Here is a 25,052-nt window from a genome sequence, read left to right as displayed (position 1 = left end):
TCTGCCATGTAAAGATCTTTGTGTAAGCTAATGAGATTACTGAGTGTCTGTAATGGAAAACTGTTTGCAGCACACTCTTCTAGGCTTTCTGTGATTCTGCCTCTTTCATTGACCCATGCTATTTTACAACTCCATAAATTGTAGATAACTACAAACAATGCAGAATAATTCTTGTCTCTAGGTGGATAAATCAGTTCGGTGTGATGAAGGTTCAACTGACTTCCTTCTCCTTCTGTGGAAGAAGCAAGTTTTGCTGTCATTTGCATATTCATGCCAACATTCTTGATCTATCAGTGTGTTTGTCCATTCTTTGGATTGCCCTTTGAACTGGTTGTAAGATCTTACCAGTTCCCTCATTAACGATGAGTTCAATAAAATTGTAAGATGTGTGTACTTTACGTCTGCTTGAAAGTGATAATTTTACCTGATTTGGAATTTATCCCGGGACCCCTGTGTGGCTCAGTTGGTTAAGCATCTGCCTTTGGCACAGGGCATGATCCCAGGGTCCTGGGATCAAGCCCCGCATTAGGCTCTCTGCTCAGCAGAGACGTCTGCTTCTCCCTCTCCCTCTGCCCTGCTTTTGCTCTCTCTGTCTTTCTCTCAAATAAATAAAGAAAATATTTAAAAAAAAATTTATCCCTTAGCAGTCATATACCAAGGACATACAGCTTTAAGCAAACCCAAAGGGAAAGGATTACTAGGTAGCAATTATTCACTTATGTAAGCTCTTCCCATGTGAGCATAAGCAGTTACAGTGGGCTCCAACTCACAAGTGTTTAGAGCCTTTCTCAGGAACACAGCCCTGCGTACAGAGGCAGACTTGTGCATGTGACCGTGCTCTGGCGGGCCAGGGGAAAACCAAACAGGACACATTCTCGGAAATGGATCCTCTGTAGTGCAAGGAAACTTTCCAATACCATAATGGTGGTATAATCAACACTGAGCATCTGGAAATGAGGGCCCCTGACTCAGTAGAGCAAAAGACATGAGCTTTCCAGAAGCTTCCATGTGTCTGCTGATTCTTCAACAAATGTTCAGAGTGCCTACAAAGGGTGACCCTCAGTGCTGAAATGCAATAAAGAAAGAAATAAAAGTCTCTTTGATCTTCTTGAAACTAATCACCTAACTCCAAAGGTGGAGTTTACCCCATAGGCCCTCCATGAGATCTCCATGAGATATACAATATGATAGACTATCTATGTATCTTTAGATCTATAGGTAAAGATACATTCATATGTTCTTATGATATCTATCTATCTACCATCTATCTACCTATCTTCTAGCTATCATCTCTCTATCTTAAGCAGAGTCTTAATGTAGAAAATATATATCTGTATCTATCTATCTATCTATATAAGAAATAGAAAATATCTATCTATCTATCTACTGATATCTATTGATATCTATCTATTGATAGATAGATACAGATATATACCCTAAGCAGAGTCCTAATGTAGAAAATAGATCAATACTCCTGGTTGGAACTCCCTACCACCCCTCCAATTCCCCAAATTTCCTGAAGACCTCCAAAAAACACAAGTTAAAAACCACTGATCCAAATTCATCCTTGTGTTGAGAATGGAATCCCTTCTACAGTGGCCCTGGTAGGGCATCGTGGGTCCTGTCTAAGCATTTTGCTGATAGGTCCCTATGGTTTTCTGGTGGCCTAGTAGGGGCCCGGTCATCCCATCCCTGAGAGCCATAGGCTAGAAACCTGCATCTGGCTGGCCTGATCCATTTCTCCTGTGGAGCCACGGAGGACAAGTCTTTCCCTAACCCTTCTACCTGAATCCACGTGGGCTTGCTTTGGGAAATAATCACACACAGAGGTGCCACCTATGAAATGGGGCAGTTCGCCTGAGTTACCAAAAGATCCACCTTGATCTTTTCCTTACAAAGCCCCCTCCCCAGATAAGCATCGTGGACAAGACCCAGGAGAAGAGGAAGGTAAGAAGGCCCAGGAGGGCCACTCTGATTTTTTCCCCCAGGGGTCTCCAATGACGTTCCCAGTGAAGAGCTAGAGCCTGGCCTTACCCCAGGCCTGCTCCTTATTCCTTGGCTGATGTTTGCAAACGCTGAAATGCAGGCCAGGCGTCTGGCAGTTCCCTGGACTCACTTGCAGTCAGTGGTTTGGGGTTTAACGACTTGGCTGCCTTCACTCCTCCGCAGGGCTGGGCTATAGCATTCAGCCCTCCAACCAAGCGGCCACTCGGAAGTGATGGATTGGTGCAAGGCTTGCTGGAGAGGCGCCTTGGAGGCCCCGGCCATGAGCACTGAGCCAAGGACAGGTGTGAGGCCTGTAGGGAGGCTGATCTGACGAGACTCTACAGGGAAATGATCAGATGTCAGCGGCTGGGGCCCAGGCAGGCTAGAAGGACATGAGGCATGAATTCCAGTCCCCCTCAAAGAAAAAAAAGGATGAGCTAAGTAAGCAGCCCTGGAGATTCGTTGAATTACCCTCTCTACTGTGCACTCGTCCTCAGTCCTGTTCTTATTTCCTCTCAGTGTCCTTACTATTTAGACTATTTTCTTTTTTTTTTTAAAGATTTTATTTATTTATTTGGCAGACAGATCACAAGTAGGCAGAGAGGCAGGCAGAGAGAGAAGGGAGGAAGCAGGATCCCTGCTGAGCAGAGAGCCCGATGCGGGGCTCGATCCCAGGACGCTGGGATCATGACCTGAGCTGAAGGCAGTGGCTTTAACCCACTGAGCCACCCAGGCGCCCCTAGACTATTTTCTTATAGCTCTTATCACTGGCTGGTTTCACTGTTGGTTAAGTAAATACCTATTTTCCCCATTAAATTGTGGGGGCCAACATTGTATTGTATCTCTCCTAGCAGAAATCCCCAGAGCTCAAACACTTTTTTGTACATGGTTGGGCCCAGTGGATGTCCCACAGGGACCTAATAAAATCATCTCCAAACCCAACGTAGACCACTTTATCTCCCCTAACTGCACGCTGGTAGAGAGGCAAAGATGATCTAACCTCAGGACCCCAGTGAAGGTCTATCCACTGAATGGCTTAGTGAATGGGATGACACATGGACCAAAGTGTCAAAGACAGAGGGTCCAAAATGTCCTGTGACCACTACAGTTTGGGTGAACTGAGAAGAGAGAAGAGCTCGTTGCTGTACGGGGACATTTGCATCAACAAGCCTTTGGACTGACATTGGGAGATGTAAACGGCCCAGGACATCCTAGTGAGGATAATAAGAACACGGAATTTGGAATCAGACGGGTTTGGGTTGGGATCCGGCTCGTCCACTTACTACGTGACACCAGGCTCCGGCTGTAAAGTGGGAATAATAGAGCCCACCTCATAGGGCTATGGGGAGGATTAAATGAGATAGTGCTGGTTATAAGCTCATATGCTGCTTGGTACACAGTCAGCGCTCAATGTCATCGGAATGGGCACGGTCACCCAAGGCATCCGAGGTTGCAGGCAGAGGTGAAAAAGACCATCCATGTCCATTTCTGCCTTTCTGCCGAGTGGTGCAGGAGAGAGCGGGGACATCTGAACTCATGTGACATTTTACAACATCGGCTTGCCCTGCAGCTTCTTCTTAAAGCTTTCCTGGGATGTGGAACCAAGAAAGTTCTAAAGCCTCAGTTTAGAACAGCAAGATGAAGGAGGCTGACCCTGGCTAAGCCAACAGATCTCGTGGCCCCTCTGTGGACCTTGAAGGACTGCCTTATGGGGATTGTCTGGAAGAGACACTCTTACCGAAATGTTACTGATTGGACTCTCATTAGCTGCCATCTTGCAGTTTTGATGAAACGTGTTTCTGTTTGTTCTCATCAGATTTACAATGTTTCCTGGTTGAAGAGGGGAACGATAGAAATAAATATACTAAGAGTCAAGAACTGTGCTTCCCCTTCCCCCCTCATCTGTGTGACAACCATGACACATGTATTATTGTGTCTACTCCAGCGAAAAAGGCTGAGAGGGTGAGAAGCTTGACCAAGATGGTAGGCCCACACTTCAGGCCCAATGCCCACGCTCTGCCTCAGGAAGAGGAGCCCCCTCCGCCTTGCTCTGCAGTCAGTTCTCTCCTCCCACAGGCTCTTCGGGCCAGAAATGTTGATGCCAGTGTGTAGGGTCTCTACCATGACCTTGTTAATCTCACAGAAGCCCAAACTGAGAAATGGGTTAGTTAATGGGGCCTGTTGGAGAGCCAATAAGTGTAGAAATCATGTCTTCTTTAAGCAAAAGAACCCCCCTCCCCCAAGCATGCCCTGTTTTCCCCACCTGCATGCTCTCCCCAACCCCACCCCGTTTGGTCACTTGTGCTCAGAGCTCTGGCAATTCCATCCTGCTCTAGTCCCCAACCACTGGGGCCCTTCCACACCTCCGTGCCTTTGCTTGTGGAATGCCCTCCTCCTGTTTCTTTCTAAGACTTCCCTGGTTTCACTCCTGTAAGATGACTTCTGTCTTGATGGCACCATGGGATTCTACTTTACACAGGTGACCGAGTGATGACACAGAAAGGTCAATGTCATTGAAAGAATTTATTACTTAATGTTTCCCAGAGAAAGGGGCATACCATATACATCCCAGGAAAGCACTGAAGTCAATCAGGAGGCAGAGGGATGCAGAGGGTTGAGGGAAATGCCCATCCCAGAGCATTTATTGTGTTTTCCATGGAAAGGAAGGGGTGAAGCAGGGAAACAGCTTAGGATGGGCTAGTTGGAATAAAGTCAGCATGCTCTGGGTGGTGTAGGGCAGGGGTGTACAGGTTCAGTGGGTGACGGCTGGATAAAAATGTTGTTGGGGAGTATGGACTCAAGGTTGTTGGTTTTCATATGAAAGGAGCATTCCAAGGTGAGTTGTTCATGATCCCTAAGAAGCAGCTAGCCCTGGGAGGGTAGGGGGCATCTCTCCCCAGCCAGCAAGGCCCTCAAGACATCAAACCATCATAAAACGAATAAAATGAAATAAAACACACAATTAAAACACTTTCCTCTTCGCCCCGGGGATGCTTCCACCGCTGACCTCCGCACATTGTGGGCAATTTTGTCATTGTAGTTTGTTTTGATGCCTATGTCCGTTGCTCAGCTGTGGGCTCATCGGAAACAGGGTCTGAGCCTTGTTCATGTATGTACCTTCAGCATCTGGCAAATGCCTGTCACCAATCTATGTTTAAAACAGTGATTCTCAGGTCTGGCTGATCATTGGAATCCCATGAGAAGCACGTTTAAAATACTGATGTCGGGGCTTCTGGGTGGCTCAGTCGGTTGGGCATCTAAGTCTTGATCTCAACTCAGGTCTTGATCTCAGGGTTGTGAGCTCAGCTCCACACTGAGCTCCACACAGGGCATGGAACCTACTATAAATAGATAAATAAATAAAATAAATAAATAAATAAATAAATAAATAAATAAGTTTTAAAAACTGATCTCTAGACCTTACCCTCAGAGATTCTGACTTAATTTATCTGGGATGTCTGGATTTCCACTGACTCCTTGAATTTCCTGGGATGAATTTTCCAAAAGAAAATCAGGGTTGTGATCCCAGATGTGGTCATTTAAAACAGCAGGAAATCCAAGTCCAGAAAACCAGGGACTTGCCCTGGGCCGGATCAACTGTTACAGGAACTTCAACTGCCCATTTTGGTAGAACATCAGCTGCTGAAAACAGTCTTCCCAGTCTTGGCAGATCCTGGGCTTGAACAAATGTTGCTCCTCTGCATTCTTCTCAGGCTCCAGGCCACACTCATTGGAGAAGGGGCTCTTGCTTCACCCCAGGTTAGCTTCCCAATCCTACCTCTCTCCTCTCGGTGTCGACGTCGATGTGAGTTTTGCTCTACGCTGTTTATCTCTTTCTGGGACTCTGGTCTCAATGGTTTCTCTCTTCATTCTTCCACAGCCTTCTCTTTGTGTATCCTTGGTGCCTCTTCTCCCTGTCTCAAAGTCTATCTTGAAAGGTAGGAAGAATGGTAAGAGAACCGTCTCCGTGATTTCTGCTCTTCACCTTAGAATCCTTGGAAGAGGGAATGTCAGAAAACCCACCCATTCTTCTTCACCTATTCTTACCCACGCTGCATCTTAGCTCCTCCCTGGAACTTCCTGGAACTTTCTCCAACTGCCTCCCCAACGGCCAACTGCTGCCTCCTCTCCTGGCACTCCAGGAACCTCCCTTAAAACTCCCATACTCTCAACACTGGCAGACCCTGATTGCCTTAAGGGCCCAAACTGTGGGGCACCCTGGAGGGAACTTGCTCCCCACCTTGTCCAGCCCAGAAAACTGCCAAGATTTCTCACCTTCCTGCAGCCGCCACCCAACAGCTCCCACAGTGCTCTGGGTAAGTGATAAGGGCTCTTCTCCCTGGTTGGTGGGAGGCAGGAGCTTTCCCTCAGGACCAGCCAGACAGAGAGACAGAGGAAATAAGTTCTCAGGGACAAGAACTGTGGCCTGGAGAATTTAAGAGAATTTGTGCTTAGGGTATGTTTCTGATTTCTTAACCCTCATTTGATTTGAAGCCATTACTCATGGCATTTCTACATGCTTGTGTCTGAGCATCATGCACCTCTCTAACTTTCCTAGAAAGGGCTCCTTGACACATTTCTCACTAGTGGAGTCCTGGACTGGGATTACCATTACTGATTTCAGTTCAGAGTGGCCTTACTTCTAACAAACTTAAGAAGTTTCCTTCCTTTGTTGGGGCCCTGATTTCTCCCTCCAAGGAAGAAGAATTCTTATTTCCTCCCATGTGTAGACCTGTGGACAGAACCAGAGATTAGATCTGTGAATGAAAGGAGTGGAGGAGGAAGGCAATGTGCAGCTCTCATGGGCTCTACATTCAATGCTCACCTCCATGAGGACAGACAGAATAGTCAACCATCTGAGGATGACAGGGCAGCAATGAACCTGGGAAACACCCCTGTTTCATAGCTTATCTGGGCCTTTCCACTCTGTGGATGAAGTGAGTCAGTAAATACATCATCTGGCTAAGGCAGTGAGTTGATTAGGTTAATAATTGGTTGCTGAGACCAATAAGCTGGACTGCCAGAAAGAAGACCTTGTGTCCTTGGAGCAAAGTGGCGCGAGCCCCCAGCTTCCAGCTGGAGGTCTAGCAGAACCCTTGGATAAAATGAGTGGTTGGCTCAGGGGTCAGGGCTGGGCTTATCTCATAGACACTTTCCTGGTCTCCTCACTCTTGGGAAATGTTATTGCTAGAAAATTCAGCTCTGCAGCTCTCTCTACCACTGCCCCCACACCCCACCCCCTGTCAACACCACCAGTTCCTGAACTTCTGTTTGATAATTTAAAGATCTACAATTCAAAACGTGATAGAAGCATTTCTTAAAATAACAATGAAAGAAACTACACTCTGATAGCTTTACATTCCAAGACAGTTTCCAAATCGGTCACTTGAAATGAAACGTGCATAAAAGCAACATCTTTTAGTTGAGAACTAAAGGATGGCTCAGGTGCATTTGGGGAGGCTTTGCAATCCTTTCCCACCCTTTGCATGTGAAGGACAACAAAAAGTCAGACTATTATTTTTGAATGTGGGTACTCGTTTAGTTATTAAGTGTCTCCTATATTCAAAGTACTGTGGGGGACACAGAAACAAATGGGGCCCTCACAGGATGAAATATGTGCACAGAAAACTAGAACAGAAGAAAGATAGCAGTGAAAGCTCTTGAGGGATGAGCAAATACTGCCCCTGGAACCCAAGGGAGACACCGATTAAATTAGTGGAGGTGGAGATGTGGTCTTCAGGAGGTCAATGTCCACTCCTCCTTCCTTTATTTCCTTCTTTCTTTAAAGGGTAATTGATCACTGCTGTTTCTCAGGCAGTGTGCTAGGTGCCAGACGCAGCAATTCACAGCACACATGTGGTTCTTCCCCCATGGTAACACTCCAGTGATAGATAAGCACAAGTAACTGGCAAATAAAAATGGCCCGATATATACTATTATGGTGGAAGTATTGCAGAGACCATATGTGGATATAAGAGGATATCGAAGAAGATTCGCTGAAGGAAGGTTTACTGATGTTTAAATAACATCTGAAGGATAAGCAAAAGTTAGCCATAGGGGTCATGGATCAGGAGACAACTGGCTCTCCTTGCAGAGAGAACAGCTTGTACAAAGGCCTTAGGGTGAAGAAAGCACAGCCAATGGGGAGTATTTTCAAAATCGGCTAGAGTCTGATCAAGTGATCTATACAGTAAGGAGAATAGATTAGGTCAGTGCTTCCAAAGTTGGCTCTATAGACCACCAGTTCCTTGGATGTCTATGGTATGTGTATGTACTAAAATATACATAAAATTTATCCTTTTAACTCTTTTTTTAAGATTTTATTTATTTATTTGTCAGAGAGAGAGAGAGAGAGCACAAGCAGACTCCCCATTGAGCAAGGAGCCTGACACGGGACTCGATCCTAGGATCCCAGGATCATGACCTGAGCCAAAGGCAGATGCTTAACCAACTGAGCCACCCAGGTGTCCCCCGTTCTAACTCTTTTTAAGAGTACAATCCAGTGGCACTGATTACATTCACAATGTTGAACATTTATTACCCTATGTATTTCCAGAACATTTGTTACCCCAACATAAAATCTGTAACCATTAAGTAATCACTCCTCATGGTGAGGAAATAAGTTTTTACTGCTTAAGCCCCCCAATCTATGCCATGGCAGCTCTGAGAAACTAATCATTTGTCTTACTCTTGATCTCTGGGAAAATTTTTTTGAATCTTTCACCATTGAGTATGATGTTAGCTATGGGTATTCCACACATGGCCATTATCATATTGAAGACATTTCCTTCTCTGCCTGGTTTGTTGAGTGCTCTGTTTTTGGTTTTGGTTTTGGTTTTGATTTTTTAACAAGAAAGCTGTTGGTGCCTGGGTGATGCAGTCAGTTAAGCATCTGACTCTTGGTTTCAGTTCAGGTCGTGATCTCAGGGTTGTGAGATCAAGCTCAGCATTGGGTTCCGTGCTCAATGTGGAGTCTGTTTGGATTCTCTCTCCCTCTGCTCCTGCCCACTACCTGCTTGCTTTCTCTCTCTCTCTCTCTCAAGTAAATCTTAAAAACAAACAAACAAACAAACAAAAAAAAACCCAAAAAACTGGGTGCCTGGGTGGCTCAGTCGGTTAAAGTTCTGCCTATAACTTGGGTCATGATCCCAGGGGCCTGGGATCAAGTCCCACTTTCCCACTTTGGGCTCCCACAGCAGGGAGTCTGCTTCTCCTTCTGCCCCTCCCTGCCCACGTATGCACATTCTCTCTCTCTTATAAAAATATGTAAATAAAATCTTAAAAAAGGTCACGAATTACTATATTGTATATACTATATTACATATAGTAAACTTGTTGAATTTTGTCAAATGCTTTTTCTGCCTCCAGTGAGACAATCGTGGAATTTTTCCTTCATTCTGTCAATGTGGTGTATTATATTGGTTGATGTTCATATGTTGAACCATTCTTACGTTCTAGGAACAAATCTTACTTGGTCATGTTGTGAAATCCTGTTAATATGCTTCTAAATGCAGTTTGCTAGCATTTTACATCAATATTCATAAAGAATATTGGTCTTTAGTTTTCCTTTCTTGTAGTGTCTTTGTCTGGTTTTGGTATCAGGATAATGTTAGCCTCACAAAATGACTTAGGAAGTGTTCCTTCCACTTTAATGTTCTGGAAGAATTTGTATTTATTCCCCTCTTACTTCTTTCTGTGTATATTATGTAGGTATATTTTGTTGGTATCATGAGCACCACATAAAACATCCTGAAATTATTACAATCTAATTTGAATTGATACCAATTAATCTCAATCACATGTAAAAACTCTATTCCTATAGAGCTACACTCTTCTATTTTATGTAACTGATGTCACAAATTATGTCTTTATATATCTGTACACTGGCAAAGGTTATAATTACTTTTAAATCCAATTTTTTTTAAAGTGGAGTTTCAAAGAAAAAATAAAATAACACTATCTTTTATGTTTGCCCATATATTTACCTCTACCTGAGATCTTTCTATTTTTACCTAATATCAAGTTACTGTCTACTGTCCTTTTATGTCAACCTGAAAGACTCTTATTAGCATTTCTTGCAGGGAATATCTAATGGCAATGAACCCCCTCAGTTTCTGTTTATCTGGGAATGTCTTAATTCTCCCTGATTTTTGAAAGACCATTTTTTCTGGATATAGAATTCTTGGTTGGCGGTTTTTTCTTTAAATAATTTAAATAGAGTTGACCCTTGAACAGTAAGTTTGACCTGCATGTGCCCACTTATTTGTGGATTTTTTTTCCCTCTTCCTTATGATTTTCTTAATGACATTTTCTTTTCTCTATTTTATTTATTTGTGAGAATACAGTATGTAATATAGAGACCATACAAATTATGTGTTAGCCAACTGTTTATGTTATCAGTAAGGACTCCAGTCAACAGTAGGTTATTAGTACTCAAGTTTTGGGAGAGTCTAAAGCTATACACAGATTTTTGACTTCATGGGGGTCAGTGCACCTAACCTCCCTGTTGTTTATAGGTCAACTGTATATCATCCCAATGCCTTCAGGCATCCAAGGTTTCTTCTGTTAAATCAACTGTCAGTTTTAGGGAGGATATCTTGTACTTGTCAAGTCCCTTTTCTCTTGCTCCTTTCGAGATTCATTTTTTGGTCTTTCAACACTTTATGTGTCTTGGTGTGCATGTCTTTGAGTTTATTCTACTTGGCATTTCTTGAGCTTCTTGCATTTGCAGATTCATGTGCTTCATCCAATTTGGGAAGTTTTTGGCCCTTATTTTCTCAAATGATCTTTCTGCCTTCTTCTCTTTTTCCTCCTTCTGGAACTAGTAATACATGTATTGGTTTACTTGATGGTATCCTATGGATCTCTTAAGCTCTGTTCACTTTTCTTCATGCTTTTTTCTTTTTGCCCCTGCTCCTAGAATCAATAATTTCAGTGTTCCTATCTTCAAATTCTGGGATTCTTTTTTTTCTCCTTGCTCAAATATGCTATTGAATCCCTCTAGTAAATTTATCATTTCAGTTATTTTGTTTTTCAGCTCCAGAATTAATTTTGTTCCTTTTCATCATTTTTATACTTTGTTGATATTCTGATTTTGTTCATATATTGTTTTCTTGATTTCCTTTAGTTCTTGTGTTTATTTAAGACAATTATTTTAAGGTCTTTAATGGGTCTTATGTGTGAGCTTCCTCAGGGATAGTTTATATCGACTTATTTTATTCCTTTGATGGCTATATTTTCTTGTTCTATGTGCTTTTTTGTTGTTGAAATTTGTGTATTTGAAAGAAACAACCACTTTTCCTAGTCTTTGCAGACTGACTGTGTGCCAAAGAAGACCTTTATTAGTTAGCTGGGTATGCTCTGGGCCCAGGGATCAGCCCCAGATGAGAACTTAAGATCCTCACTGGTCTTTTCTGAGCATGTGTCTCGCCTGAACCTGAATGTGGCTTTCTCAGTTCCCCCATATACACAACTTCTTTTAAATGTCTTAATTTCCCCAAGAATCTCACCCTAGCTTCTCTTTGGAACCATATTATCTTTCATATGTCTCCATCCATAATCTCTTGCCCTAAATATCTGCAGGTCTGTAGTCTTCCCGCAGCTTTCATAAACAATACCCACTCCTTATCCTCCCTGAGACTTGAGTTGGACCAGACAGAAACCAGTCCTTCAGGCAATCCTTAGATTATAACACTGTAGTAAGGTCTGCTTTGCTGCCTCTGATTTGAGAGAGGAAACTGGTAACTGGGCTTCAGTATCCTCCAAACCAAGAATGAACCATGCTGGGGAGGGTGTGGGGGCAAAGACATGTGAAAATGCCATGAAATTTCTTATCACTTTGAAGGCAATTTTTTCTTGATTGAGCATTCATTTGGTTGCTCACAATCTTTGACAGTTTACCAAAGCTCCTAGCTCTGTTTTTTTGTGTGTTTGTTTTGTTGGTTGGTTGGTTGGTTGGTTTGGTTTTGGAGTATGTGTACATGTGTGTATTTTGAAGTTTCCATGAAAGAATGAGAGCTTGGAGCTTCCTAGTCCCATAATTTTGCTGATGTCACCTGGACTTTTTTTTTTTTTTAGTTGTTTTATTGAGATATGTTTCACATACCACACAGTTCACCAAATTATATGGTAAATTTAAATATGTACAATTTAATGACTTTGAAAGTTTAAAAGTCAATGGTTTTTAGTATATTTACAGATATGTGCAACCATCACGACAACGATAGAACACTTTCATCACCTCTAAAAGAAACCCCGTACCTTTTTGCTATCACCCTCATCTCCCCTATTCACTCATCCACCCACCTCCAGCCCTAAGCAACCATGAATCAATTTTCTGTCCCTATATATTTTCCTGTTCTGGATGTTTCATATAAAAGGACTCATACAATATGTGGTCTTTTGTGACAGGCTTCCTTCACTTAACACAATATTTTTCCCCATCCCCTGCTCCAAGGTCTGTAGAGGGCACAAGGTACTGAGAAGGTAGGTGGGAGTGCGGAACAACAAGGGTGCATAGTGGATCAGGCAGGCGGATTCAAAATTGAAAAAGGAATTGAGGGTGGTGGCAAGTGAATAGTAGAAGCAAAGATTCCCAGGAAACTGGGCACCAGAGAGAAGGAAGTCAGAATAGGTAAGGAGAAAGGACAGTGGTCAATGGATTGGAGATCAGAATCAGATGGGAGAGTAGATGCAGTGAGAGTAACAAAGTGAGAGCAAAGGAACAAGAGGTTATTATCAGTATGGCTGCTTGAATTTAAGATTTTAGGCATGGAATGGTTTTTAGAGGTGACAGTGTCCAAGAAGTTGCCATCAGAAAAGAGGCTGGAGAGGAGGGAGAGGTGTTGGAAGAGGTATCTCCATGGATATGGATGTCACTCAGGGTTAATATCAAGTCTTGGAGCAAGGAAAAGTTTCCATGCCAAGTAGCAATGTGTTCAGTGAGCAAGGAGTGATAGGAAGGCAGGTAACACCAATTAGGATTGATTCAGATGGAGTAAGCCTCAAGAAGTATAGATTTTGACAAGAGGGTTGAGGAGTCATGGTATAGAAACAGTAATGTGGAATGAGGTGCTAGTCGACCTTACCACCCAGCCCTGAGTCATGTTGGGGGTGGGAGACTGAGCATTCCACACTTTGAAGAACTTCAGGAAAAGTAGCTTTCTGGTTATGGCAAGAGGTAGAGTTGAAGTGGGAAAAGCAAAGCCTACAGCAAATGGTGTTAGAACAACTCGATAGTTACATGCAAAAGAGGAATAAAAAGGAAACTTTACCTAACACAACATACAAAAACTGACTCACAAAGGGCGGGGGGTGCACCTGGGTGGCTCATTTGGTTAAACCCCTGACTCTTGGTTTCTGCTTAGGTCATGATCTCATGGATGGTGAGATCCAGCCCCATCTCAGCCTCCCCACTCAGTGGGGAATCTGCTTGGAGATGCTCTTCCTCTGCCTCACCCCCTGTTCATGTTCTCTTTTTCTCCCTCTTTAAAATAAATAAATAAATCTTTAAAAAATTAACTCATAATGGATCAATGATGGAAATGTAAGAGTTAAGTTTGGAAAACTCTTGGAAGAAAACATAGAGGAAAAGCTTCATGACATTGGATTTAGCACTAATTTCTTGAATATGACACCAAAAGCATAGACAACAAAAGAAGAAATAGATAAATTGGACTTGATTGAAATTCAGTCAAGTCCATTGAAATTATAACTTTTTATGCATCAAAGTACACCACCAAAAAAATAAAGACTGGAGCAGTTTCTCAGAATGTTAAACATGGAATTGTCATACAACCCAACAATTCTATTCCTGGGCATAACGCAAGAAAGTTCACAGTATATTTTCACAAAAGTGTATACAAATGTTTATAACAGCATTGTTCATAATTGCCCCAAAGAAGAAACAACCCAAATGTCCATCAAGTGATGAATGGTTAAATAAAATGTGGTGTGTTCATACAATGGAAAATTATTCAGCCATAAAAAGGAATGAAGTACTGACACATGGATTACCTTGAAAACATGCTAAGCAAAAGAAGCTTGTCACAAGAGAACACATACAATTGATCCTTGATCAACGTGGCTTTGAACTGCATGAGTTTACCTATATGCAATTTTTCGAAAGTCCACACTATATTTTCTCTTTCTTAAAATTTTCTTTTCTTTTCTTTTTTAAATTTTATTTATTTATTTATTTAACAGAGAGAGAGATCACAAGTAGGCAGAGAGGCAGGCAGAGAGAGAGGGGAAGGGAAGCAGGCTCCCCGCCGAGCAGAGAGCCCAATGTGGGGTTCGATCCCAGAACTCTGGGATCATGACCTGAGCCAAAGGCAGAGGCTTTAATCCACTGAGCCACCCAGGCACCCCTCTTACAATTTTCTTAATAATGTTTTCTTTTCTCTAGCTTACTTTATCATAAGAAAACAGAATATAACACATTGAAATATGTGTTAAAATATGGATTAATTGACTGTTTATGTTATCAGTAAGGCTTCCCCATCAGTAGTGAGCTATTAGTAGTTAAATCTGGGGGCAGTCAAGAGTTATACACAGATTTTCAACTGCATGGGGAATTGGCCTCCCTAACCCCCTTTTGTTCAAGGGTCAACTGTAGTATGATTCCATTTATAGGAAACACCCAGAATAAGCAAATCTACAAAGGTAGAGAGTAGAGTAGTGGCTCCCCAGGTCTGGGAAAGGAAGGAAGGAGGAGTAACTGCTAATGAGTTGTACTTTGGGGCTTCTTTTGAGGGTGATGAAAATGTTCTGGAATTAGGTAGTGATGACGGTTGCATAATTTTGTGAGGGTTGCACAACCCTTAGTGATTTCTATACTAAAAACCACTGAATTGTACATGTTAAAAGGGTGAATTTTATGGCATATAAATCTAATTTTTATATGTAGAGTGACGGAAAGGAGGCAGGGGGATGTAGTCACTGTAGATTCGGAGATTCCAGAGGGCATAGGTGAAAAAGCTTAGGAGAGAGGGAAAACACGAGCATCTGTCTGGATGGAGAAGGAAGGTACACCTGGGCAGTGATGAGGGCAGAGAAGAGGCCTGCAGGGATAGGAGGGGGTCAAGTGTTCCGGGAGCCGTGGCCCAGCAGATTCCGGGGTTTAGAGGGACCGAGGCATCTTGGGAAGCTAACAGGCTCAGCTTCCCTGTTAGTACTGGGATGTGGTCACAGTCCAGATGACTGGAGGAAAAGAAGGGGGCTCCCAGGGTGGCTACCTTGGGATCTAGAGATGGAAGTTTCCAGAAATAAGGCAGTGGAGCAAAGCAGGCTGGCAGCGGGAAGGGGACACTGTGCCTTCCTGGGCTTGAATGTGGTTCCCAGATCTTGGACTCCCTGTAGAAAGTGAAGTCCTGTGAATCCCCAAGAGAAAGATCAGATTCGAAAATGCCAAGAACCACTGCACTCTGTCGGAGCTCTCTGTACGGAAAACAAGCCAGAGAAGGTTAGATAAATAAGCAAAAGGGATCCAGGGCCAGGGGCCAACCTGAGCGGTTACTTCCTGCTGTTGTTTATTGAGTTAGGAGCTGTTACATGAAAATTGAACTATCAGAAACAGAGGCGGCCGGTTTGTCAGGCATTCACGCGGTCACTTATTAAGCATCTAGAAATGCCAGGGACTGTGCTTGGAATGCTGGATGCAGACTAAGTACTGCCTCCCAAGAAGCTTGTGGAAACAGGGCAGGGAACGATAAACTAATCTCTAAGTAAGTCACTACAAAATAATCCATTACAAGCATTTAAGAACCAGGAAAAGAATAAGGAGCTACAATTCTGTGTAACAGGAATTGAATGGAACCTGGGGGTCAGGGCATTTCTCTGAAGACAGGACATTTTAACTATTCACCAAAAGGGAGTGGGAAGTGAGGGCGGTGCATAGGAAGGCCTTGGGGCAGGAAGGAGCTTGAGGCCTGAGCTGGAGTTAAACCTTGAGCCGCAGCTGTGGAGAGTAGAGAGTCACAGCTAGAGAAGCAGAAAGAGCCAGATCAGGCAGGCATTATGGGCTAAGTGGGAGATTCCGGGCTTCATTCCAAGAACAAAGGGAATGGAGGGGGACGATAGAGGGGAAAGACAGGGGACGGCATAGCTCCAAGAGGGGGCAGTAGAGGAGAGTGGTTAAGGAGCAGGGAGTCTGGAGGCAGATGGCATGGGTTCAAATCCCAGGTCTGCCACTACAACCCATGTGACCAAGGTCCAGGTCAGCAAACCTCTCTGTACCTCAGTCTCCTCCTCTGTAAAATGGGATAACAACAGTACTTACTTCAGAGGATCCTATCAAGAGGATTCAATGATAAAAGCTTGGCTCATACTGAGTGAGGAAGAATTGCTGACACGGGTAGGCTTGGCAGGAGCAACTCTATCCCGGGGATTCTCCCCCACCTCCAGACAGCCATTTTTTGGTGCTAAGAGCTATTGGCATTAAGGAAAGTTCTGGCTTTTCTAGTGGCTGCCACTTTGAAGGCAAGAGGCTCTTGGCCTTGGAAGACCAATGCTGGCAGCATCGTCCCTGTGGCTCTGGATATCCAGTGAGCTCCGCCAGAACAGGGACCGAGCTGACACTCTTGTCTTATCAGGGCCTGGAACGTGGGAGTGCTCAGTACTCGCTGGAATGAATGAATGAATGAATGAACACGTGGATGGAGCTGTGAAGAGTACTTACACTCTGCGTAAATGATGAGCATTCCCTAGGTGAGGGCCATTCCCGCCCCAAGGCCCTTCCATCCATAGCTTGTCCCATTCCATTCTCCGCCATCTTGTGAGGCGGGGGCTACCAGGAGACACTTCCAGTAAGGGAATGACCTTGGGAAGGTGTCCTCTTTGGGGAGCCCTGGCCATACATCAGGGACTCTAATTATTGAGAAGCGCCTCTAAGTTGTTGCCCCAAAGAAGGGCTTTTGGCTAGAAGTTGGGCTCCTGGAGGCAGGAATTCAGCTGGAAAGCAAGCGACGCTCGAAATAGTTTCTCTAAAGCTCGAGCTGCATGCACTTCATGGCTATGATCTCATCTTCCTTAGCAAGGCACGGGAGTGACGGGGTATTTCACTTGTTTTTGAGAGGGAGAAGTGGTGCATCCTAGTGAGGCATAGACCCCCCCACCCCGGCTCCCACCCCAGCAACCTGGTGGGGGGCTCAGAGCAGAACCCAGGCATCCTTGGTTCCCGGATGGTAGAACATCCCCCCAGCACACCCCCACACCCCATCTCAGAGAAGACAGGGAGCAGATCAGCTGGAAAGGCAGTGGGAGAACTGCCTTTGATCTTCCCCCTGCCCTCTCCTGTTCCAATGGGAGCCCCACACGCAACTTCCTGCAGGCTGCTGCCCCCCTTCCTCCCAGCCAGCACCGGCAACCCGCACCGCAAGCTGCCCCCTTCCCCAGCAGCCCTGCTGGCTTCTTCTCCAGAGACTATTATTTTGGGAGAGTGCTGAGTTCAGCACTGCGGCAAGGTGCAGTCAGAGGAGCCCTTCTGTCCTTAGCTGGCCCTCTGGAGCTGTCCTCGGGGCCAGGGCGGCCCCAAGAACCGTGGCCCCTTCTGCATAGGGTCACTGTGTCCTGGGTCCACCTACCATCCATCAGCCCCAAGGCTGTCAAGGCAGGTGGCACAGAACTGTGGGCAGGGGACGCAGAGCTGTCCAAGGGCTCAGCCCAGCCAGACCGCAGCTCCTAGAGAGACGATCAAGGTCTTGCTCCCGCAAGCACCGCGGGACCTGTGCCCCTGCTGCCCCAGCCCAAAGCCAGGGGTCACTGGCTTCCCAGGGTTTGCCTTAAAGCCAAAGGAGAAGGTTGCCTGGCTTAGAGCCAGCTGATTGCACACGGGGCAAGCAGCAGGGACAGGACGCATTGCTGGGAAGAGAGGCTTATGTAAGCCCTTCTGCCCCAGCCGCCGCGATTAGTGGCCAGCAAAGCCCTGCTCCAGCAGGGGCGGGGCCCCAGCCAGGACTGCAAACTGAGTCCGGCTTGGAGTAGGCCCAGGTCCTCCCAGAGTATCCGTGTCCTGGTGGCAGATTGGCCTCTGGAGCCCAGGCAGCTGCCTGCCCTTCTCCTTCTGCTTACCAGTGGTCTCTGTTCCTCCAAGTGGGCCCCCCGGGGTGGGGATACGCAGGGTGAGAAGGGCGCCCCCTCCAGAGGGCCCCCCAGCTCTAAAAGCTCCTTTCGTTCCAGGTGTCCACGGACTGGACAATGAGGCTGGCCGTGGCAGCCCTGTTTCTGGGTCTCACGATGGTGGTCTCCAGAGATGTGGAGGAAGGCGACTTGTGCTTGTACGAGCCCCTGTCTGACGCCGATGCTGTCCTCTGCAAGTAAGGCCGGGCGGGACTCCGGAAAGCGAGCAGGCAGGTCAAAATGGGGCTTGAGATCGCGGGGAGGCGTGCCTGCTGAACCAGGGAGCACTGTCTCCTCAGGCAGCCCCTGAGGACTGGCAAAGAGTAAGTGAGGGTGGGAGAACACCTGGATGGAGGACGGCATAAGGAAAGCACTTCCAGAAGGCGGGCTCCCAGCCCCAGAGGGTATACGGATCCGGTCAGCTCCCTCTCGTACCCCAGGACCTCCAGACCCGAGAGGCTGGCCTCACCCTCTCTGCTGGGACCCTGAGGGACCATCCCTCTCCATGGCCCAGACTGCTCCCTTCCCCCCCAGCAAAGTGGCATTTTAAAGAACAGTGGCAGTTGACAGAGGGTGTGAAATTGGACCCTCCCGTGTGAGAGGCCGTCGTTAGCTTTCCAGGGATGAAGCCCCAGGAGTGTGTGGCAGGTGGGTCTTTTAGGGAGCGGGGCCTCTAGGTGCTGTCTAGAGAAGAGGCCGGGCGTCAGGGGTGGGCTTCTTCCTGAAGCTTCTCCCTGCCTGAGTCAAATTTCAGCTCTCTCCTCATGGACCGCCGGTTAGAAAAGCCAGTCCTGATTGGCCTGGACTCGTGGCTCATCCTGAGGGCGGCCCCGGGCCACTTTGCAGCCAACCCTCTCTGCCCATTTGGTAGCCGAGGGGGCTGGCATCCCACTGAAGCCATTAGAAGTGAGAGAGTAGGAAAGAACCCTCCTCTCTACTCGGTCTCCTTGTGTACATTTGAATTCCTGCTAATGTGACTTCTAGAAAGATAAATACATGTTTTCCCTAGAAAAGTTAGGTAGCTGAAACTGCCCCCCCCACAAAGATGGTACACATTCTTATCAGTACCTTTTTAAAACTCTGGTGAAACAATTGTGGGTGAAGTTTTGTGTGGGAGGAGGACGGAACAGTGGCTGCCTCTCACATGTGAGCTCCAGGCCTCTAGGTGCTCCGAGGAATGGAACCTTCTTGGGGGCGGCAGCCATTTCACTCGGGTAGGCAGGAGATGGAGTTCCCATGAGCTGGGGAGGTGGGCTGGGCCAGCCACGATCAGGCCCCCTTACAGAGTGCCTCTGTGCTTCCCACGTTCAACACTTGGAAAGTGATTGTGTATATACGGTCCCTGGCGGTGACCAGCCTTGGCCCCAGCTGCCCTAGGCTCAGCCCTGCAGGCCTCCCTCCACATACACCCTGGTGCCCTGGTGGCCTGAGAGCTCTGGGGCACGGGGAGAGCCCCGACATGTGTATCAGCATCCTCACAGCCAAAGAGGGGGCTCCAGAGATTAAATAACCAGTCCACAGCACTCCCACACCCTGCAAGTGTCAGAGCCGGGGTTCAGCCCCTCCTGTCTGACTCTGCACTCAACACTCTTTCTCCATCCACCTCCGGCCACTGACCCTTCATCCAGGGGCCAGAGCTTCTCAAACTCAAGGGAAGGGGAGCTTTCTTAGTCGCCTTCCCGCAGCTCTAACAAAATGCCAGCTCAGGGCGCCTTCCAAACAGCAGAAATGTACTTCTCATCTTTCTTACAAGTGCCAGCACATCTGGTGAGAACCCGCTTCCTGATTCAGAGATGGCTGGCCTCTCGCTATGCCCTTGCCTAGCGGAAGCACCCCCTGAGGCCCCTGCTTCATGATGCCCTCACACTGGGGGCTGGGGTTCAGCTTATGAGTTTGGGGGGAGGGGCAACTGCAATTAAATCCTTCGCAGGAGCTGTTCCAAGGACTGCCTAGAATACACCAGCAGACCCCCAGTCTGAGAAACACGAACTTACCTTACCGCACTCCGGTTGCGTAGTAGGAAATGTCCCATTATAAGCCATCACTGCAAAAGGTTTGTCTTTATTGCTGCTGAAGATTTTCGTTGGTAAAAGGCCATCACTAACGGACAGCACATTGTGGACATGCCAGACCTCTGGGGTCAGTACCTCCTATGCTAAGACCCGCCCCCCCAAGAACCCTGCTCAGCTCAGCCTCCTCCCCTCACCAAGACAGCCCCCAGGGAAGCCGTTCCCCTCGTGGTATTTGGAGTCTAAAAGGGAATTTGTAAATTTAGGGCTTAATACCTGAGAGTATAAATCTACAAGAGGAATTTTATGTATCAGGAGAAGCAGTAGGAAAACACTGTTAAGAGAAAAGCTCTTCCACAGTGATATCTTACCTACCCCGAGACAAGCCTGAGTAGACCGACAAAAACACTGAGATTGAGGGGTGCACGGGTGGCTCAGTCAGTTAAGCATATGACTCTGGATTTCAGCGCAGGTCATGATCTCAGGGTCGTGAGATCGAGCCCAGCCTTGGGATCTGTGCTAGGCATGGAGCCTGCTTTACATTCTCTCTCCCTCGCTCTGCCCCTGTGCCCCACCTCGTGCGTACTCTTTCTCACTCTTAAAACAAAGGACTTTTGTGCAGTCTCTGCAACAAAAAAACCCAGAGCCTCCGGCCTGTGTTGGAAGCTCTGTCCTTGACAGGGTGCGTCCCCTCCCGTCTCAAGGTGGGGGTCGCCTCTCTTTAAGTCACCGCACTCCTAGTTTTGTCCCCGGACCCTGCGTGGGAGGAGTCCGGTTTCTCTGGCCCCTGCTGCTTCCTCAGGCGGTGGGACGTCACACTCCACCTTTACCTGAAGCTCTTCTAAGCTGGGCACCCTCCTCTGTCCCTGGTTCTTCCCTGGGGGCCTGGCTCCTGGACCCCGCATCTGGGAGTGTTGGTTGGAGACAGACCTTTTGCTCTTTTCCAATGCTGGCGTCCCGCCCTTGGACCCTGAGAACCGTGCGGGAGGCTGGGGTGCCCAGCGAGCCCCCTCAGACCTCTGTGAAGCCGGCCTCCCCTCCACGGCCCTCTTGTCCTCCTTGCTTTCAGGCCACTGGAATTCTGAGCCCTTTCTGCAGGGACAGGCGAGGAGCCGTTTCCCTCTGATCCGGTTCTTACGGTGACCATCCCGTCGGACAGAAGCCCGGAGAAGCGCATCAGCTCCCTGGGGAGGCTGTCAGACAGGCCACTGGAGCAGTTCTCCACTGCACAGATCCCCCACACGGAGCGGCTGCCCGCCTTTGTTGTGTCCTGGTTTCTCCGGGTGGGGTTCCACTGAGCAGCGGGGGCTTGGAGCCTCTCCGGAGGCTGCCCTCAAGCTGCGGCCTCATCTGAGCGGGCGGACTGGCCGGGGTGGGGGGCTCAGCTCCCCAGGAGCTTGCCCATGTGGCTGTTGACAGGCCTTGGTCCCCTGCCTGCCGGGTGGCCTCTCCGTGGGGCTGTTCACCACACCGCAGATGCTTTCCCCAGAGCCTGGCTGAGCGGGAGGGCACGGGAGAGGAGCCACAGTCTTCTTTTAACAATCTCGGAAGTGACGTCCCACCGCTGCTGCTAACCCAAACCCCCACCTTCTCCCTTCCAAGCGAGTCACCACATCCAGCCCCCACTCGAGGAGGGGTCACACTCAGGTGGCAGGACCAGGAGCTGGGGATCTCGGGGTGGGGGGCGTCACGGACTCTGTGTGCCACACCCATGTCCCCGTCCCCTCAGTTCGCCAACGATGACACCCTGTGCTGGTTGCTTCACTTTCTTTGGGTCTCCACTTATTCATCTGGGGGAGGGGAGTAATAGCCACAGCTGCTCTGAGGAATTGTACGGAATGAAATACTACGTGTGCCGTGCTCCTGATCCATTCCCTTTCCCCCGGCCTCTGATGCCATGCGAGATAGTGACCACGCTGGGACCAGAGCCCCCTGGCCCTCCCCTCGGCACTCCCAGGTCCTTGTGAAGTTGACCAGGAAGTGCCCCACCTCTGGGGGGTGGAGAGGGAACGTGCCCCGTGTGAGGCACCCCATGAGCTGGAAGAGGGCACAGGTGCTAAAGTGTGTTCTTACTCAATTCAGTTTTCAATTCATTCACCTCAGGCTTGTCCAGATCTTTTTTGAGGCTGATTGGATCATCTCTTTTAATCAATGACCCACTTGTTCATTGTTATTAATCAACTTTGTGCCTCTCACAAATCAAACAGATTTGCTTTCTGTGTCCTGATCCAAGCCTTTGGCAAAACTGCTGAACAGGACAGAGGCCCGCACGTGCCCCCGTGGCCTGGCCTGCCGTGTGGGGCGACGGGAGGTTTTTCAGACACTGGGCTGGCAGCGCCCCATGGTGTGACCAGAGCCAGGAGCACGGACTCAATCCCTGGTCTCCTGGCGCCTACATTTCCAGGGCGCGCTCTGCGGCTTGAGGCCCACTCATGGGACGTCAGCTGGCTGCTTTTGCTGTTTTAAACTGTTTTAACATTTGTAGCAATTCCACTAGGATAAAAGGAGGAGACCTTTCGTCCCCTGGGGAAGGCCCCTGTGGTCCTCCGTTTCCCTCCTTCCTGGCCCTTGGCCCTTCCCAGTTCCGGGCTGTGTGCTGACTCTCCAGCAGAGGGTCCCCTCTATCGGCCTTAGACCTTGCTAGGTGCAATGTCAGACAGTCATGGCTGAACCAAACCAAACGGTCTTGAAAATGTTACTGTTGGGGCGCTTGGGGGGCTTAGTTAGGGAAGCGTCCGACTCTTGGTTTCGGCGCAGGTCATGATCTCAGGGTCAGGAGATGGAGCCCCATGTCGGGCTCCGTGCTGGGTGTGGAACCTGCTTAGGATTCTCTCTCTCCCGCCCTCTCTGCCCCTCCTGTGACGCAGGGGCACTCTCTCTTGAAAAATAATGATAATAATAAGTAATAATAAATAAAATGTTGCTGTGAGGAAAAATGAAAACCCATCCCTAAAACTTGTTCAAAAGCAATCAAAACCATGGCCTCCGAAAGGAATTACTGTAACCTCACCAAGAGGTAAAAGAAACAAGTGAGCTGAGCAAACCGGAAGTTGAGCTAACCGGCCCGAGGCTCCTCGGGGGCTGGCCCACTGAAGCGTCCTGCACCTGCTGGGGGTTTAGGCTCTGGCTGCCAGCGCCCAAGGTGGGACATCAGGAGCCACTGAACGGGTAGGATGGGAGCGGAATGTGGGGCTCCCCACCAGAAGGCTATCCTTGCCTTCCTCCCAGATCCAGAACTTGGGAGCCCCTGCTCTCCTCAGTATCTCCTCACTGGGCCTTCTCCCAGCCTCACCCCCAGCAAGGGAATCGCGGCCAGCTCTGGGTGACCCCTGGCAGGCTGTGGAGCTGCTCAGCCACGTTGGGCTTTTCGGGGAAGGCTGAGGACCCACCCTTTCTCTGTCTGTGAATCATCTTAACCAAATGCACCCTGCAGAGACCTTGGGTCTTGGTGATTAAAAAAAATATGGTGGAACAGAGAGGAAGGGAAAATTTAAAAAAAAAAAAAAAAGTTGGTTCAAAGATTTTGGGTTTTGTTTTGTTTTGTTTTTGTTTTTTAATATCAATTAGACAGCCTGGTTTACATCCCCGAGTTTTGGTTACAGGTGAGCCCTTAAGGCTAATCCTGGTGGAGTTTTGGGAACAGTCCTCCAGGGGAACAGGATTCTTAGAGCATTCGGCTGTTCAGCTCTTTCAGGGAAAAAGTAGACAAATGGATTCATCCTACTGTCTTAGGGACCAGAGAGTTTACCCCCTAGGAGACATTTGCATTCTGAAAGTGCAGGGAGTAGTAGGTCGAGGGCCCAGGTTATCAGGCAACACATGACCCAGAGAGGTGGGTTAGGAAACTACCAGGGACGATTGCCGGACATAGAGAGGATCTGGATTGTTTAGGGTCGACAAAGGCTGGACCCGTGAAGAAGGCTGTGCTCACTTGCTAAACCTTTCTTGATGTAAAGAAAACATTCCTGGAAAGCACTGTGTAAATAATGTTCTTATAAACCCAATCCTACTTTAAAGACACTGACCAGGTTTGCCTAAAGATGTATGTTCTTCTTGAGGAGTAAATACAGATGACCGTTAATATCTTCTGACCACTGGTGGCTTGTTGTAAACATCGATCGCCTTCTTCGCTCCTCACGCCAGCGCTATCAGTACGTACTGTCCATGTTCCCATTTTACAGGTGAACAAACTGAGGCACCAAGAGGTCAAGTAACTCTTAACCCACACTGGTCACACTAGTTAGTGACCACAACTAGTTGGTAGCAGGCCTAGGATTCAATCCCACTTGACTCCACATTCTCCACAGCACTAGACTGAAGGGTGTGAGCTCTCAGCCTCCCCCAGAACAGACATGGGCTGACCATCTATCTCCCTCTCTCCATAGGGGCCTTGAAGTTTTCTACCCAGAGCTGGGGAACATCGGCTGCATGATTATTCCTGACTGCAACAACTACAGACTAAAGATCACCCACTGGGCTGAGCCCATAGTCAAGTTCCCTAGGGCCTTGGAGGTAAGTGAGCAAGCCTGGCCTGGAGGGGGAGGGCCATGGGTCTTGGTTTCCCTCTGAGCGTGTTCATCTGGGTGACTTGAAGCCATGGGCAGGGCCATCTGGGTTGGGTCTGGGGGTCCCAGGTGACCACGGATGCCATAAGCATGTGCCCTCCTGAGAGAAGCTCTATGGCCTTGGAGGAAGTTGGGATGGGGGAACGGGGCTACAGACTGGGCGCTGTAGTGGGACTCCGGGGCCGCTCTGCTGGGGTCTTTGCCTGCTCCCAGAGAAGCCTGGCTCCTCAGTGAATGCGGAGACCAGCTGGTGTGTGCTTTGGGGTTGGCAGAGAAAAGGAGGAGAGAGGGAGTCCTTTCTCCAGGCACAAGGTGGCTCGGCTTTCAGATCGATCTTCCGAACGCGGAGGAGCTAGTTTGTAATGGGCTAAACAAG

General features: G+C 47.7%; 1 protein-coding gene across 7 annotated transcripts in view; it reads left to right on the top strand.

Moving 5' to 3' along the window:
* PEBP4 (phosphatidylethanolamine binding protein 4) overlaps window positions 1-25,052 on the top strand; it is a 247,036-nt gene that overhangs the window by 32,188 nt on the left and 189,796 nt on the right. For 2 of the 7 annotated variants that reach the window (XM_080797258.1, XM_080797259.1), the window contains exons 2-3: window positions 18,163-18,299; window positions 24,497-24,623. In XM_080797258.1, coding sequence (XP_080653384.1) covers window positions 18,181-18,299; window positions 24,497-24,623 — 246 coding nt within the window. In that variant the 5' untranslated portion in view covers window positions 18,163-18,180. The other 5 variants (XM_080797256.1, XM_080797257.1, XM_080797261.1 and 2 more) reach the window with 5 other exon arrangements.

This window comes from Martes martes, assembly GCF_963455335.1.
Source record: "Martes martes genome assembly, chromosome: 2".
In the NCBI taxonomy this organism is placed as follows: domain Eukaryota; kingdom Metazoa; phylum Chordata; class Mammalia; order Carnivora; family Mustelidae; genus Martes; species Martes martes.
Note: the sequence above shows the minus strand (reverse complement) of the source record. Positions and strands in the feature narration are given on the sequence as shown.